At 33.4% G+C, this 15,678-nt stretch overlaps 1 protein-coding gene across 2 annotated transcripts; it reads right to left on the bottom strand.

The window, feature by feature from the left end:
* On the bottom strand, nt 1–14,196 carry LOC106104002. 2 transcript variants are annotated; one of them, XM_013283933.1, is made up of 5 exons: nt 14,063–14,192; nt 3,028–3,183; nt 2,302–2,415; nt 1,631–1,744; nt 1–1,154 (listed from the first exon to the last, which is right to left on the bottom strand). In XM_013283933.1, exons 2-5 carry the CDS (start codon nt 3,170–3,172, stop codon nt 1,015–1,017), a joined length of 513 nt encoding a protein of 170 aa, XP_013139387.1. In that variant the 5' UTR covers nt 3,173–3,183; nt 14,063–14,192; the 3' UTR covers nt 1–1,014. The 2 variants fall into 2 exon arrangements, with proteins under 2 accessions (XP_013139387.1, XP_013139388.1); XM_013283934.1 differs by lacking the exon at nt 1,631–1,744 and having other exon boundaries at nt 14,063–14,196.
* Nucleotides 14,197–15,678: the final 1,482 nt, after the last annotated feature.

Here is a 15,678-nt window from a genome sequence, read left to right as displayed (position 1 = left end):
TATTTTTTCTTTTTTATTTATAAAAAAGCACCGTCTGTAAAACGTACAAATCGTCGATAAAATGTTTTTATTGGCATCTTTAGCATATTAATAGTGAAAAATTATTGTGGTTTAACACAATGTAGTATAAAATCGGTATAAAATTATTGTTCGTATCAGAAGAGAACACTATTGCTTCGACTATTGTTACATAAAACAGACTCTTAGCATTCCGGTACATAATTGAGCATTTATATTGCGTTAAAATATTACCGTTATCGAACAAACAAGATCATTTTATTAAAAAGAAATCGATTTTTTAATTTTTAAAACATTTTAGCAACTACACTCCCTATTTCTTTAATCAGAACTATTTCCAATTCGATGCACGATTCTCTCAGTCGTCTAATTAATCTCAACTAAAACATGGAGAACACAAGCACACAAAAGCAAATCATTATTTTCAAATATAAATAAAGTTTCAGTTATCATGGAGTGCAGTGTGTCTCCGACCTAAAATAAAATCAGTACAGAATCTTAATTAATATCTTCAAATATAAATTAAATAAAATGCTCATAAAATACACTTATTACATATTATATCATGTTAAAAGTGACATAGAAAATTTGGTTCTTAAATACTAATGATAAATGACCAGTTTACGAAGCCCGTTTCCATTTGTCCATAGACGAGATGCGTGAACGGGGAAGTCCGGGCGACGAACAGTAAAACGAGACGGCTATAACATCATCTCTTACAAAAAAGTTCATAAAACTACTTCACCATAGACAAAAATAGTTGTACTATTATTTCTTTATCAGCCTTGTTCTTGTTCTCGTGTTGTCTTAAATTTTAATCTATGGAAACGGTTGAATTTGAAATGTGAATGACAGTTTCGTTCGGAAATTGAATTTGTAATTTTTTTAAATTAACGGACGACGCAAACGGGCCTGTTACTTATAAGAAACTTATACAGATACTAAAATACGGCGATACTAGCGATATATGATTGCGGTTAATTAATTTATAGGCGTTCAGGCCGTCTTTTCCTGCTCGATGATGTCCTTGGTAGGCAGGGGGTTCTTTTCGCACGTCTCCGTGTGCTTCAGCTTGGCTGGGTCGAAGTTCTCGATGCCGTTCAGGAACTTGTTCTTTTCCTTCTCCGCTTCAATAGCTGTTTCAAGAAATAGTTGCAAATTAATTAATTTAAAGGGGATTTGTTTAATAAAAATTTACTAGTACTCATAATGTTTTTTAAGGAAAACGATAAGTTTAATTTACTATTCTGTACAAAGTTTTTGATTTATGATAACAAAGATGTTAACTGAATAATCTATATAGATTATTTGATCAAAATGTTATGACTGTTTCAAATCTATTTTTTATTCCCGTTATCAGTGCATGTGTATTCTAAATCCAATTTCGGTAAACACTATCAAATATACCAAATAACATACAATGTAAAAAAAACTCTTCCATAGTCTTGTGTACACTAAATGGAAGTTGCTAGTAATAAAAGAATAAAATCAGATATTCAATAAACGTAAATAAATATTTCATTGCAGCATTTCATCAGCATAGACATAGATAATAAAAGCTACGCATAATGCATAGATTATAAGAAATGGCAGAAACAAAAGCGGTAAAAACCTTCTTTGGGCGGCAATGGGTTCTTTTCTTCTGTGGTGGTGTGTTTCATCTGGGTCTTGTCGTAATGTTCAACGCCGTCGAGGAGGTTCTGATGGGCTTTCTCCGCGGCGACAACTGGCGTAAGCAAAATCGTGCAGCAAAGTAATGTATGTCATAAGCTGGGTTCATCATGCGCGATGAAAGGGTGAGGGGAATTCGTAACCATCCGATAAGTAAATTGAAAGAAGTAATCTAAACATTTATACATGAGTCAGGGGCAGAGAAATTTATGCCAATATAGAAATCTGCTGTGGTTTGATTGTAAAGGCAAATTCACATTTGGAACTATCCATTACACCAAGAATGTTTTTTTTTTAATTCGTTTACTTGATGTTTTGATTTTCACCATTAAATTTTCGATATTCCCTCACTCTTACAACGTTCACACAAAAATGCAAGTCATGTACAAAGAAAAAAATTATATACTATTCACAAAAATGTTTACGAAAGCAAATATAATAAAAATTACATGCCGTTAACTTAGACAAATCATTTGCAAAATTCAACATTCTTCTTGCAATATCTAAGCAAGTATTCTTATTTTAACTTTCAGTGAAATAGGCGAAAAAGTGCATATAATGCTGTGGCGTTTTGTAGGAATACATCGTGCATACTAAAATCGCATCACATACCATCTTTGTCTGGGAGAGGATTCTTTTCCTGTGTTTCTGTGTGCTTCAGTCTGGTCGCATCGAATTTTTCGATGCCGTCAAACAACGACTTTTGGGTTTTTTCGGCGGCAACATCTGAAAACCATAGACAATATTTGTATTTATTTTATAATTGGCTAAAGCAATTTATCGTACGACATTTGAAATTAAAAAAATATGTTAACACGCGTATTTAATTAATTAAAAGTACTACAAGAACGACATAAAAACAAAAGACAATTTTCATGCTAATTACAAATATTTGATGAGTAACTAATTTTTGACACTGTTAAATTCTAAATTAAATGTTCAAACACTTTCTCAGCTGGATTTTTAAATGGACGATTTGTTAGCTGAAAATATATGTTTAAAATTATTATTTTAATTGTGGTTTTGTTAGAATTAGCCAAAGCGTGATTCGATGTGATCAAACACGGCGGTTATCTATGGTTCTCGCACACTATACCTAGTGCGTTCGGAAGTACGACTTTTTCAACAGTATCTGTCTTCCTCAATACTGAAGGTTGGAATTTCTCTAAATCTTGCAGTAGCGCTGTGTGTTGCTTCTCTTGTGCTATGTCTGACGTAAAAATAAATTATACTAGACTTTATTGTTAACTACATTCGTAAGTTCCATTTTCAAGGCTACATATGGCCAATTCGTGGCGGCCATTTTGGATTCCTATTGAGCGACAGATAAAAAATTACCTTCAGCAGATGGCAGCACAATCTTTTCGTTGGTGTCGACGTCACGCAGGCAGCCGGTGTTGAAACTTTCCAGCTGGCTCTTGAGATCGTTGGCGACCTTGGGGAGGTCCTTCAGGGCGGGCGTGTCACTGACGGAGCAGGCCATTTTTTGGTTTTCTGTCAACAAAAGGGAAGTAAATTACTGAGGTTTATAAAAAACAATATTCTTAGCTTATTATTTAACTTCATATCTTAGCATTCTACAATCGCGGTAATACCTCCTTTGTGATTTGGCTAACTATTACTTTGATTCAATTTCTTATTTCCAATATGACCTTTGAAAATATTGAGATAAAAGCACGTTTTACAAAACCGTTTCCACAGAAACCAACGGATATTAAATGCAATACATCAACGCGTTTATCTGTAGACATGTTATCTAACGACTTTGTCCATCGACTTTCATTACAAAGAAATGTTTGACTCAAGCTGTCACTGATTGCCGATGACACATCGTATGCCTACAACTGGAGCGTAAACATGCCACTTTATGTCGATATGTACACGTACTTATCTAAAACAAAGACGTCTTTCATTATGCTCTAGCTTTCGTTCGCGACTCCGTCCGTGTGGAATAAAAAAAGTAAGTAGCCTATGTGTTCTTCCAGAATTCCAGACTATGCTCTACATCTATGCCAAATTTCATCGAGATCTGTTTAGCATTTTAGGCTACAAACTCTAACAAACATACATGCAACCATATAACTTTCGCATTTATAACATTAGTAAGATAGTTGGTTGAGGCAACTTTGAGTGAAATAAAAAAAAATAATTTGTAAACTCTGCACTACACCAGTCTGAATTCTACCTCTGTTATCTAGATCCTTTAAATCGTTATAAAGTTACATAGAATTCATACCATCCATCAATCCACACGAAACAGAATCTTACTAATATTATAAATGCGAAAGTTTAGATGGATGTTTGTTAGAGTTTGTAGCCTAAAATGCTAAACAGATCTCGATGAAATTTGGCATAGGTATAGAGGATAGTCCGAAAAACATAGGCTACTTACTTTTTTTTAATTCCACACGGGTGAAAGTTAGTAGATTAATAATACAAACTTTTTTTTTAATTTCCGTCTGTTACTCGTCATGTTACTTCATGGAACCCTTCGTTTTGTAGCAACGGGGACTATTTATACCATTGGAGCGTAGTAAAACGAAATGCAACATTTTATCACAAAAACACCCCACATTACATCCCTTTACAATCTACTTGGGGGCGGATATAGGGGTGGAAAGTACTGCGTAATATAAACATTTATAGATATCGTATAACGTTTTACATTTGTAACATTACCTAAAGAAAGTTTTACACTAATAATGAAGCAAGAAAATATTAAAAATTTTGCCAGTTGAAGTACTTTATAAATGTTTTGACATTTGCTGCCTTCTCAAGGATCTTATCGTTTATTAAACTCAAGTATGATGTTTACACAATATTTCTGTATTATCTATTGTGAAGGATTACGATAGATGGCGTCCCTTCTACCTGTGCAGTCGCAAACACGAATAGAATATAAAATTAAGCGATTCATTGTCTGTCCAGGGACTGTATACTAAATCTATAGACATCCGGCGTTCGTAAGGAAACAATCTTTTGTGTTCCAAAGGATGTTAATGTTAAACTTGTACGCAGAATTGTACTGAATGTTAACATAATATGCTTGTTATTAACTATTGTAAATACAGTTCATTTGCTATTGTAACAGCTGAACGGTAAAAGAGACATTATTCAATCATGGATAACATTTAAAGTTGACTCCAAAGTCTTAAAACTTTTTATTAGTACTATAAACATATATAAAAAAATACAGATAAAATGTCGAGCACTCTCAATCGATTGGATACTAAAAATAGATCTCATTGGTTGAACCGCGCCTGGAATCCGTCACGTAGTGTTGAATAAGAAAGCCCCTTCCGTTGCGATGAAAACGAGCGGGCAGTAAATCAAGTCGTTCCAACTTCAAGTGTCGTTTTAATTAACACAAGGGACGCAGAGACCAGAGACAACTGACGTATTGATAAAACGGAATGAACTTTGCACATCACTATTTTATACATGTTTCATATATTTAAATCAAGCGAATTTTTAATCGAATATTAATAAAAATACATGTTAAAATCTACACATATCGATTAACACGTTTTTTTTTTATTCTGAGAATATATTTAAAACAAAATTATTTTGTAGACTAAGGATATCGTTTTGTGCCGTTTATCGGTTTAGAGATTTTTGGGACTTTTACGGTAACTTTGAATTGTAAGAAATAATGTACATTTTAAATAAATATTGCTGGATATAAAAACATTACATTTTATATCTCGGCTCTCGGTTAGCGGTATAAGATCCCACAGTCTCTTCACGTGGTACCGCAACGTTTTGGTCTGATGAACAACTTGGTGTCCGTAATTAACTTTGAATCTTAATTAAATCAAATAGGTGTAGACAGAGAAAGCAAGCTTATGTTATACACAACTTTTCAGATATAAAATGTCATTTATAACCGGACTAGTAGAGATTAAAAAGACAATATGTAATGTTTGTTAAAACAAAAAAGAAACCCAAATACAATTAAAAAAAATTGCCTTATTTAATCGCCACTAAGCGATGCCTTTCATACATGTCGCTATGTAGTTTACGTTCTGGATTAACTGACATACGGCTCAATACTAAAACGAATTATAAACGCTTCGCTTACCAAGCGCCACTTACAATCTGATAGATTTGAAATTTAAGCGTGGCTTTATCAATTGCGTCGCTGTTACATATAAAAACTTCGTCTCAGTGTTCGGCTGTCTAAAGCCAAAAAATCATTGTATTTGGACACTACGAAATGAATGGTAATAATTAAATATACCATAATAAACTGTGAAACCAGGATAATATTCCGTTTAAATAATAAATTTTATGTTTATAATAATTTTTTCCTTAATAAAGCTAAATGAAATTTGAAGTATAATTAACTTAATTAACGTTTATTTTTATATTGTTGGTTATTGGTAAAGGACCATATTGTAAATGACAACTTGATCAGTTTTTATTTTTACGTTGAGACTTTTGTGCTCGTCTGTACAAACGAGCTAAATACTACAGAGATTACGTCATCAATAAAACGATAGTCAATTCGTAAGTGAAACAATTTAATTCCATCTTCATTCCAGACAATTCGGAGAGTTCTAGAAAACATTCTTGGTGACAATGGCCATTATCGGACGTGTGCTTGCCTTACTGAGTCACCTTGTACGTTTTGTAAACAATTTTATACGTGCGTCATGTTTATCGCCTTTTTTTATAAATTCAAGTTATTTATTTGCACATTATTGTTACTAAAAACAACATAATAGTCTAATCTATATAAATAAATAAAATAATAAAATATATAAATAAAATAATAAATCTTAATTCCATTTATTACTAAATGTCTGAAACTATTTTTTTTTTAAATTTATTAAAATTCAACTCAAACTAAATTTAAAAATATAAACAATTTCTACAACCCGAAACCGACTAATCTCATATGCATCTTTTTTTTTCTAAATTGTTATGACTCCAGTCCACGTCACGTAATAGCGCCTTTCCAATACCTTATTTGGCAAACAAGTACAGCAAGAATTAAAACGTGGTGTTACAAAAAATATCCAAACAAGCGCACGACACCGCCATGAATGCGCGCCATATGGTCGCTCAAAATGTCCGCCGGCGATGTCTGGACTGTTATTCACGTACGGTACTATTCACATTTTAAAATGGTTGACAGGAAAAATATGTTAGTTATTTTAATAGAATTTAAATCAATAAACGCACAGAGAGATCAACTAAGATTATATTTAGAAAATTACACGTGATTGACAAAAAGATTCACTAGTTTATTATAATAAATGCGATAGTAAAAAGTAATCATTCATGCAACACAGAATAACAAACAAATCTTTATCGTATGTTTTTGATTTACATTTTCTTTTAATTAACGCTAAACCGGTTAATCGCATAATTATCAATGTATATTTATATCTAATCTATAAATGTTTTAAATCAACTCTCGAAACTCAATGCGGATAACATGTGAATTCAGATGGCGAATCTTTCGGATCGATATGGCGGCCGGGTCGCACTCCGTCGCCGCGGAGAGAGGGGACACCCGCGTACACTGAACCGAATGACTCACGTCGCTAACCACCGTAGAAAGTTTTAAAGTTATTAAAATTTCACCGTAAGTTGATCATCGGTCTTGCCAAGTCCCGTTTTTGCTAACTCTGTGTAGTTTTTAGTCCGTTTGTGAAATTTATTCTGTATTAACAATAACCTTGAATAATGTTTTAACAAAAGTTTCACAATGGAATTCTAAGCATAAATTATGTTCCTGCTGTTGTTTGTTTTGGAACAGAATTAGCACTGCATTTGTTTGATTTACGAGGTTATTACTTGACAATTTAAAACCACCGCCAACGCCCCCACGCGGCGCAACCGGCCAATTTATAGTTCATTGCCAATGTCGCGTTCAGGAATCACGGTCAACCATTTCGTACTTGGTTTCGTACCGTTATTTTGAACGTTCCCAAAATACAACTGTTTACTTTATAAAATAGAATTATCTCTATGATGTCTAGTAATATTTTATCAAGATGCTTATTTGAAGCAGACTTGTAATATAGATAGAATAACGTTTAAATTGAACGTCTTGACGTACGTAGAACTTGTTCTATGCATGTCTGTCGCACTGCGTGTTAGATAGTCTGTGGGGACCAATGCAGGCGACATGACCTTGCGTCTATAAATACACTACCCGTTCCCGAGCAAGGATCATGATTTCTGAGATTGAATTTTTTTGTCCATTACGTTGCTATATCACGTAGAAAAAAACTAAAAATTTAAAAGTAAGCCTGAATTCAAACATCATTACAAATAAAAATTTTAGAAAACTGACAACAGACGTGCCGTATTGTATCAAGCAACGATTCGAAATACAAAATTGATTACCGCATTTACCACAGATTAAAAATCAATATCGTTTATGAATCGATATGTGTATTATGCTGGGCCAGAACGAGTCATATGTCAGATGTGAGCCTTGACAAGCGAGTCCATACAAGGTGATAGTACGCTTGCAGTTTTCTCCATTTATGGATACGGCGAGATGAAGATTGAATTGCAACTTATCAGAGTTACTGCAACCTTCAGTGCCCATGTTTACAAAGAGTAACAAAACATAACCTTAAAATATCAAATATTTATGTTTTAATTTTTGTTTAAATTTAAACGATTCTTATCGAAAATTAAGCCAGCTACAAACGACCAGTTCTAAGTTACAATTTTGACTATACAACTGTGCAAAAGCAAAACTGTAACTCTTAAAATTGTTAGAACTGAGCATATATAAGCGTAACTGTGACTTCGTTAGCCAAACATCTCTATAACCACAATCAGGCTCTCGAAACGCTATTCATAAAAATAACGAGATATGCCTTGTAAAAGAGAAATTTCGCTCGTCTGACCGCAGTGCGGTACCAATTTCTCGACGCCCAGACACCGCAGTCAAGACATCTTGTATTCTGGAGATAATAAATCTCCAGAATAATTTTACAAATTAATTCCTGCGACCTGTATTCTAATAGCACTAACAGAGTTGGCACAAGAACAAGCAAAGTTCCAATAGACTATTTTTTCTTGTTGAAGTTGATTGCCAGTATTTTTAATTTCTACCAATTTAGTAACAATTGTTTACCGAAGTTTTATCAATATTTAATTTAAACATTGAGGTCGAGGTAAGTAACTGAAATAAAGTGTTAATACAGATAATATAACGTTTTGGTGAAATTAAATTTATAAATAAGGTTAAATAGCTTTTTATTATCGCAAGAGTGTTAAAGGTGTGAATTGAAGCGGAATAATTCCCATTCGCTAGTGAGATTATTGACTGACGATTACAAGCTAAGATGGAGTCTTAAACAATCTCAGACATTAACATGTAGTACTAAATCTGACTGTCTTTTTTATATTATAAGGTGACAAACGAGCAAGCGGCCACTTGAAACCACCGAAATGGCGTAGCGACCGCTGCCCATAGACATCAGCAATTGCAGATGCGATGCCTACCCTTAATCGACGGTGGATACTCTTTATGTGCGTCTTCTTCCTCTTACTATGCGTCTCCTCTACCGTCAAATCCACTTTTCCTTCCCATCCGTCCCTCGTTAAGAAAAGTAGTCTCCTCGCCATCTTATGTAAGTCTTTATGAAGATAGTTAATTTAACTAAATATATTACTGAACATATTTCATTACATGATCTGGCAGTACATAACGATGTTCCGCATAGGGATGACATTTGTAATTCATGCTCCAACTGCGCCATTTTGAAATCTCCATGTTCCAGAATGTACGTACAGATTTAGATCTGTACTGCAGCCTACGTACAGCGTATGTATTTATAAATATTCACATACATAGGTCATCTGAACGAAGAACAATAACTAGATGATATTTTTATGTTTTACTCGCCTTTTTATCTAAGACTTGCGTTTGGGAGAGTTATATGAAATTTTAAAGCAGAAAAAAGGTCAACGTTTTGTTTTCAATACTGTTATCGTGTTTATTTAAAAATATTGTCAAAAGCTATTGAATTTTGTTATAAAATAAAAGATAAATACGTTAGTTGCTTATTTCATAGAGTCAATTACTATTGTTTATCAAATTTACCTTATTACTAAGAATTAAAATCGGCAAGCGTTTTCAGTGTTATTATGATTCAGGCTGCGAGTTTTCGAGTATTTTGCGATATCAGCTTGAGCCAAGGTGTTATTTGGGACAGTTGTTTTACGATTACGTTACGATTACGCATTATCTTAATCTTGAGACAATTTACTAAAGTATAGAAAAAGGGAAACAAGATTTTTTTTCAAAAAGTTCTAGACAAATCGATTAAATAAAGGATATTTTTTTGCCTTTAGCATTAAATGGCAGTTTTAGTTTATTTTGCCTTTGGTTTATAATTATTTCTTTACTTTTAAAACATGATTGGTTCAATAAATTGCTCTATGATTCTTTTCATGTTAGTTTAAAGTCAAGTTCGAGTGCAGAGCTCCGACAGGAAGCCGATAATTGCCCAGACGATGTCCTGAACACTTGGCTGGCTTCACTCCCGATTACCCTTTGCAATGGACCCCTTGTCTCGTCACATCAATAACAAGATTAGCTATGTCTGCTGCACGTCTGTTTAACAATAAAATAACTATTTGTTTATTTCGTTAATAAATCGAAACGTTACAAAAACATGAAAGAAGTATATCTAAATCAACCTAAATCTTTTGTATACACTGATTTCACAGGTTTTTCAAGCCGTATACTCGGCGAATGACTAATATCAATTCTAGTACGTCCTACTACAACACAAAAGAATGTTACACTTAAAAAAGCGAGCGAAGTTCAACACTTTACAAATTGTAACCTAAAAAATATCAAATCAAAATCACATTAGACGTTGATTTTCAAGATAAATACCAACATACAATTGTAATGGTTTCAGAATTACGTGCAAACGAGATAACAAAGACATGTCGGTATGAAAACAATCATACTTTGCAATGCAAAATTTCTCGTCACATATTTCAGTATGAGACGCACGTCTATCCGCCATCTTGAGTCCACAGACTAATCACAATTACTCCTTGTCTATTGTTTTGACCGCTAATGGTATTGAACAATTGAATATATAAAACAATGAACTATTTGCCTCTAACCTGCATTATAAATCATGAGTAAAGATCCATTTTGAGTCCATAATTTCAATAACGAAGGAAATTTTATTTCGGGTGTTAACTATATAAAAACCGGCACAATCAATGTATCTAACTCAAGAACATTTAATTTGATTGGTCTGAATATCATTTACTTTTTACAGTCTACGTCGATTTACAATACAACTACCCAAACTACGCATCTTCAAATCCGGATGTTTATGGGCAGTGATTATTGCGCTATTTTGCAAATTCTCGTGGCCATTTGCTCGATTTTCACTTTATATCAAAAAGAATAAAAAACAAATATAACCACATTTGAATTATTTAATTGGCCAGTTATAAAACAATTCATATTTAAATCGTAAATGGCTGTAACGATGACTAAAAATTCACATATGGCAACACCGTAGTGTCATTGAACCGGTACTCTAGAATGCAGCTTAAAATCTACGAAAACTTTATGGAGCGTCAAGTAGCGTGGAGCCAATTAAGAACTAAAGCATCATGGATGGCTGACGCTCAACAACAAGAACCCAATTTTTTTATTATCACACAATCTTCGCAAAGATTTTGAGCGAGAAAATAACTTATGTTTTAATTAAAAGTCCAATAAACTGAACGTTAACAACCTACAAATTGAATAATTTGAGTAACAGTAATTTTAATTTTTTCATTAAAAAACATAACATTTGGATAGTTATTTTAAAGATTGAATGCGTAAAATAATCTTTTTCTACGACTCAAATAGAAAACATATCGCACTAGTTGTTTCTCGAGACTTCATCCTCATGAAATTAAAAAAAAGTTACTCAGAGATAAATTACCTTTTTAAAGGTAAAGAAATTTTTAAAATCGGCCAAGTAGTTTTTGAGTTATTTCATTACATACAAAAATACAAATCCTCTTTATAATATTAGCACAGGTTATGTTTAAAAGTTATTTGAAACATTCATTTAGTTAAGTTATTTTGTACCCAATCGGTACATTTACAACAGTAAACAACGCAAAAGTAATTGCGTAGTTTTTACTGCGTCTGATTTTGTAGTCGCAGTATTATTATTCCGCCGGCCCCCAAATGGCTCTCCCCTCGGCCGGTATCGATCTGCAGTACGCTTAGGGTACCTAGAACCTAACCACCCTCCATATTGTGTAGACGTTATCTTTTTATACGTGTATAAACGCCTACAGAATATAGATGCGTTCGGAAGTCACATAATTTTAAATAAAATGTTTTGGAAACGAATTTTATAGTTTGTGAAAGTGTTGGAACAAGATACTTTTTTTACGTATTAAGAATTAACACACAATACTTTTTTTGCCAAAATCATTAGTTCTGTAATGCGGTCAATAAAAACGTAGTAAGCCAAATAACATTACTAAAGTTATAACTCCATAGTTAACTGTGATATTCGAATAAAGTAACAATAATTCAAATTAAGCGCCAAAATAAACATAAGAATAGTTAGCATGTATGAAATCTAACTAAATATAGTTTCAAAACGCTAAAATAAAAAGAAATTACGAATAGTTCATTCAACATTGGATCAATGAGTTGTCGCAGCAGCCCTAATCTACAAATAATAGGGGTGGTACAGTCTACACGCAATCGATTCTCGTATTCGGGAAATGAGTTTGTCTCTTTCTAACAAATGGATTGGAGCGAGAAGGACGACCTCACTCCCCACCCCCCTGTCTGAGTAGATTATACTCGTACATACAATTTATTATGGAGAGTCTCTTTAGAATATTTGTACATACAATATGGAGACGGAAACCAGTCTAAGTATATAAAAAATATATCAACATTATGTACTGAACAATGCCCATGATTTCTGCGCAATAGTGAATCATAACATGACAAAGAATCTCTTAATAACAGGAAATTCAAAAATAAAATAATAATTTAATTTAAGTTTTTATGTCTTAAACTTGGGGTGCCATATTCTCCGATAGGATATGAAACCATATCCCAAGAATGGATCAGACCCAAGAAGTAAAATGAGTATTTAAAAAAACTACAAACAAATAGTTAAAGTTTAGTAAAAAAAACTTCTCCCTTAAAAGAGATAAATGAACACGGTTCTAAAAAATAGATTTCTTTTCAGTAACTTTTTTTTGTTAGGATTTAATCCAAAAGGTAATGATTTTATATTGCAAAAAATCATAAGTCATAACTTCCGATCAGACACATGTAAGTAGAGAAAGTTACTGAATCAAAACGTTACAACCGATGGTCTGTAACAATTCGGTAACTTTGAAACGTAAAACTAACATTTCCTCATTCCAATCCATTAAAACATTACGTTAAAACCGAGTTTTAGTTAAAAAAAAGCACTTTTCTGTACCTTACTTTGTCATTGATAGAACGCAGTTTAAAACAGAAACAGTCCTAAATAAATAAAAATAGGGTCCGATTGTTAAATGTTTATTTCGAAACGACCGTTTTGATGTGTCAAGCATGTGGTGTTAGTCACAGTCTAAATTTAGTCATCAAGTTATACAGCCGGCGTGCTTAGCCTGTTACATTTATTTTATCCCTTTTTAAATCGGAGATTCAAATACACAAACAAGAAATAAAGCAATTTATAAAACATATATCATGAAAAGAATAATTTAAGTACTTTTCCGATTTACAAATGTTAATTTTTTAAGAGGCAATCTCACGTTTTACAGCAGGCTATTCAAAAGTATGGAAAGTTGAACGACACGATATTGCAAGAGCATTCGACTAATTGTATTAGCATAAACACAGATCATGCTACCAAACGGTCCGTAACATAACTATTTTTACCTATACTTGAAAGTCAATAAAAAATAATTAAACCGGACTTTTTAAAATCGAGGGTAGTATAAAAATGTTTTTTCCTATTGTATAAATACTCCGACAAGTCTTTGTCGCAGTAACAATAAAGAAAATAAAAAAAAGCTCTCAAGAAAGGAACAATAAAACGCACAGTAAATACGTTTATCGCAAACATGTTTTAAAAAAACGTTGATAGCCACGGATGAAATCATGCGTGCGCCCGACGAAAGTCCCGTTAATCATGCGAAAGTTATTACTTTTTTCCTTAATAAAATCCTACTAACAATTTGGCAATGATCATATAAATTAAAACAAATTGCCCAATTGTTATTCACACGTCAAACTTCGCCGGTATATTTCAAGTCTACAATGACCAATTTCTTTTGATTGATTAGAAATGTTAATTACCTTTATTCTTTGTAAAGGTAAGATTAATATAGTAAAAGTACTTACCTAAGTTTATGGAGATAAAAGGGAATAAAACGAGCACTGTGTTCGGCCGACGAAATACGACTGGTGCGGTGGCGGAGCGAGGAACGGAATACGGAATGAATGTCTGTGAACTCGGCACGACTCGATGCTCGTCGCGCAGCGGACAGAAGTTGCATGCGGGTGTAGGGGGTGGCGGGGGTGTGGGGAATAGCGGGGGGTGGCGCGCCCGGTACACATCTACACCTTCATATAGTAGGGCTGCTACTGCCACAATATTATCGGAATATTAAATTAAACCATTTAACATAATGGCAATGAACCCACTATAGAAGGGAAAGAGTGATTACTGACGTAGTCCATCCCTGCTTCCCTTATCATCCTACCGATACCTACATTTGTGAAAAGCAGTATTTCGTTGAATAATTCTAGCCGCTATAAAGTTAGGATTGCATTATACATGTTTATAATTAACTAGCTTTTTCCCGCGACTCGGTTCGCGTGTATTTAAAAAGACAATCAAGAATAGGTAGCCTCTGTGTTCTTGCAGACTATCTTATACATCTAAGCCAAATTGAATCGAGATCCGTTTAACAGTTTAAGCTACAAACTCCAACAAATATCCATCTAAATTTTCGCTTTTATAAGTGCATTTCAATAATTATAGCATGAAATAAAAAGTACATTTAATATTACATGTGGCAGCCCTAGTAGGCTTAGCTGTACGCATACCGTCCGTCCGCGATGATTCATTTGCGATTCACAATATATTGAAAACAATATAATAATTATAGAGGAAATATTCGCGACACATTACACCATTGTTCAGTAATTAGGTATTATCATTCTAGTCATAGCAATACCTGTCAGGCACGTAGAGATTGTCAAGTTCACTTTCGAAGGGTAGCAAGGCGACTTCAACGAAGGGTTGTCATTAACAAGGATCACATCTCCGTTCCTTACGTAAACTCAAGTAACTGTATACGACTAATTTTACAAGAAAACACATTTAACATTCAAACACACGACAATGATTTTAATGCAGTTATCGTTTACTGAAAACTGACACCCAAATCTACAACGGCCTAATTCTAGAGCCTTGGTTTGCAATCTTAATTACATCGACCACAAACCTTACAATCATATCATTTATCCACATTAAAAGTTATGTATGTTCCTAAGTCACAATAATTTCATACTTGAGATATTATTACGATGTTTTCTGTCTACTTGTCTTATATTCGGTTCATATTTTATTAGGAAAAAGCCCATTTGAGAACATTATCATAATTTACGTTTACTTCATAAACAAGAAAAAAAAATTAGAACTAAACCCTATCGAAATAAAGATTAATGTCTAGATAGTTGAAGAAAAGCGATAATAATTGGTCATCTATGTCACTGACCGATTGTGAACTTCGTCATATTATAATTTGACTAGGAATATAACTAACAGCAAAAACTAATTATATCGGTTAGATTGCATATAATTGACCAGTGAAATATTTATCCTATGTTTTTAAATATTAAATACCATTAGGTGACGTTCATCGTTCGTTAAACCACTAAAAACAGTTGTCCATGATTCATACGGTAAGCCAAAGATGTACGGCCAGTAGCACATGACGCGCCGCTACGCT

The sequence above is a fragment of the Papilio polytes genome, unplaced genomic scaffold (assembly GCF_000836215.1).
Source record: "Papilio polytes unplaced genomic scaffold, Ppol_1.0 DF823692.1, whole genome shotgun sequence".
Taxonomy (NCBI): Eukaryota; Metazoa; Arthropoda; class Insecta; order Lepidoptera; family Papilionidae; genus Papilio; species Papilio polytes.
Note: the sequence above shows the minus strand (reverse complement) of the source record. Positions and strands in the feature narration are given on the sequence as shown.

Excerpts from the sequence above, each read along its gene's own strand:
- LOC106104002 (XM_013283933.1), bottom strand. The coding sequence starts at position 3,172 with ATGGCCTGCTCCGTCAGTGACACGCCCGCCCTGAAGGACCTCCCCAAG. Across the intron at positions 1,745-2,301 it reads TCCTCTCCCAGACAAAGATG|TTGTCGCCGCGGAGAAAGCC; the intron begins GTATGTGATGCG and ends TGCTTACGCCAG. Across the intron at positions 1,155-1,630 it reads CCCATTGCCGCCCAAAGAAG|CTATTGAAGCGGAGAAGGAA; the intron begins GTTTTTACCGCT and ends TTCTTGAAACAG.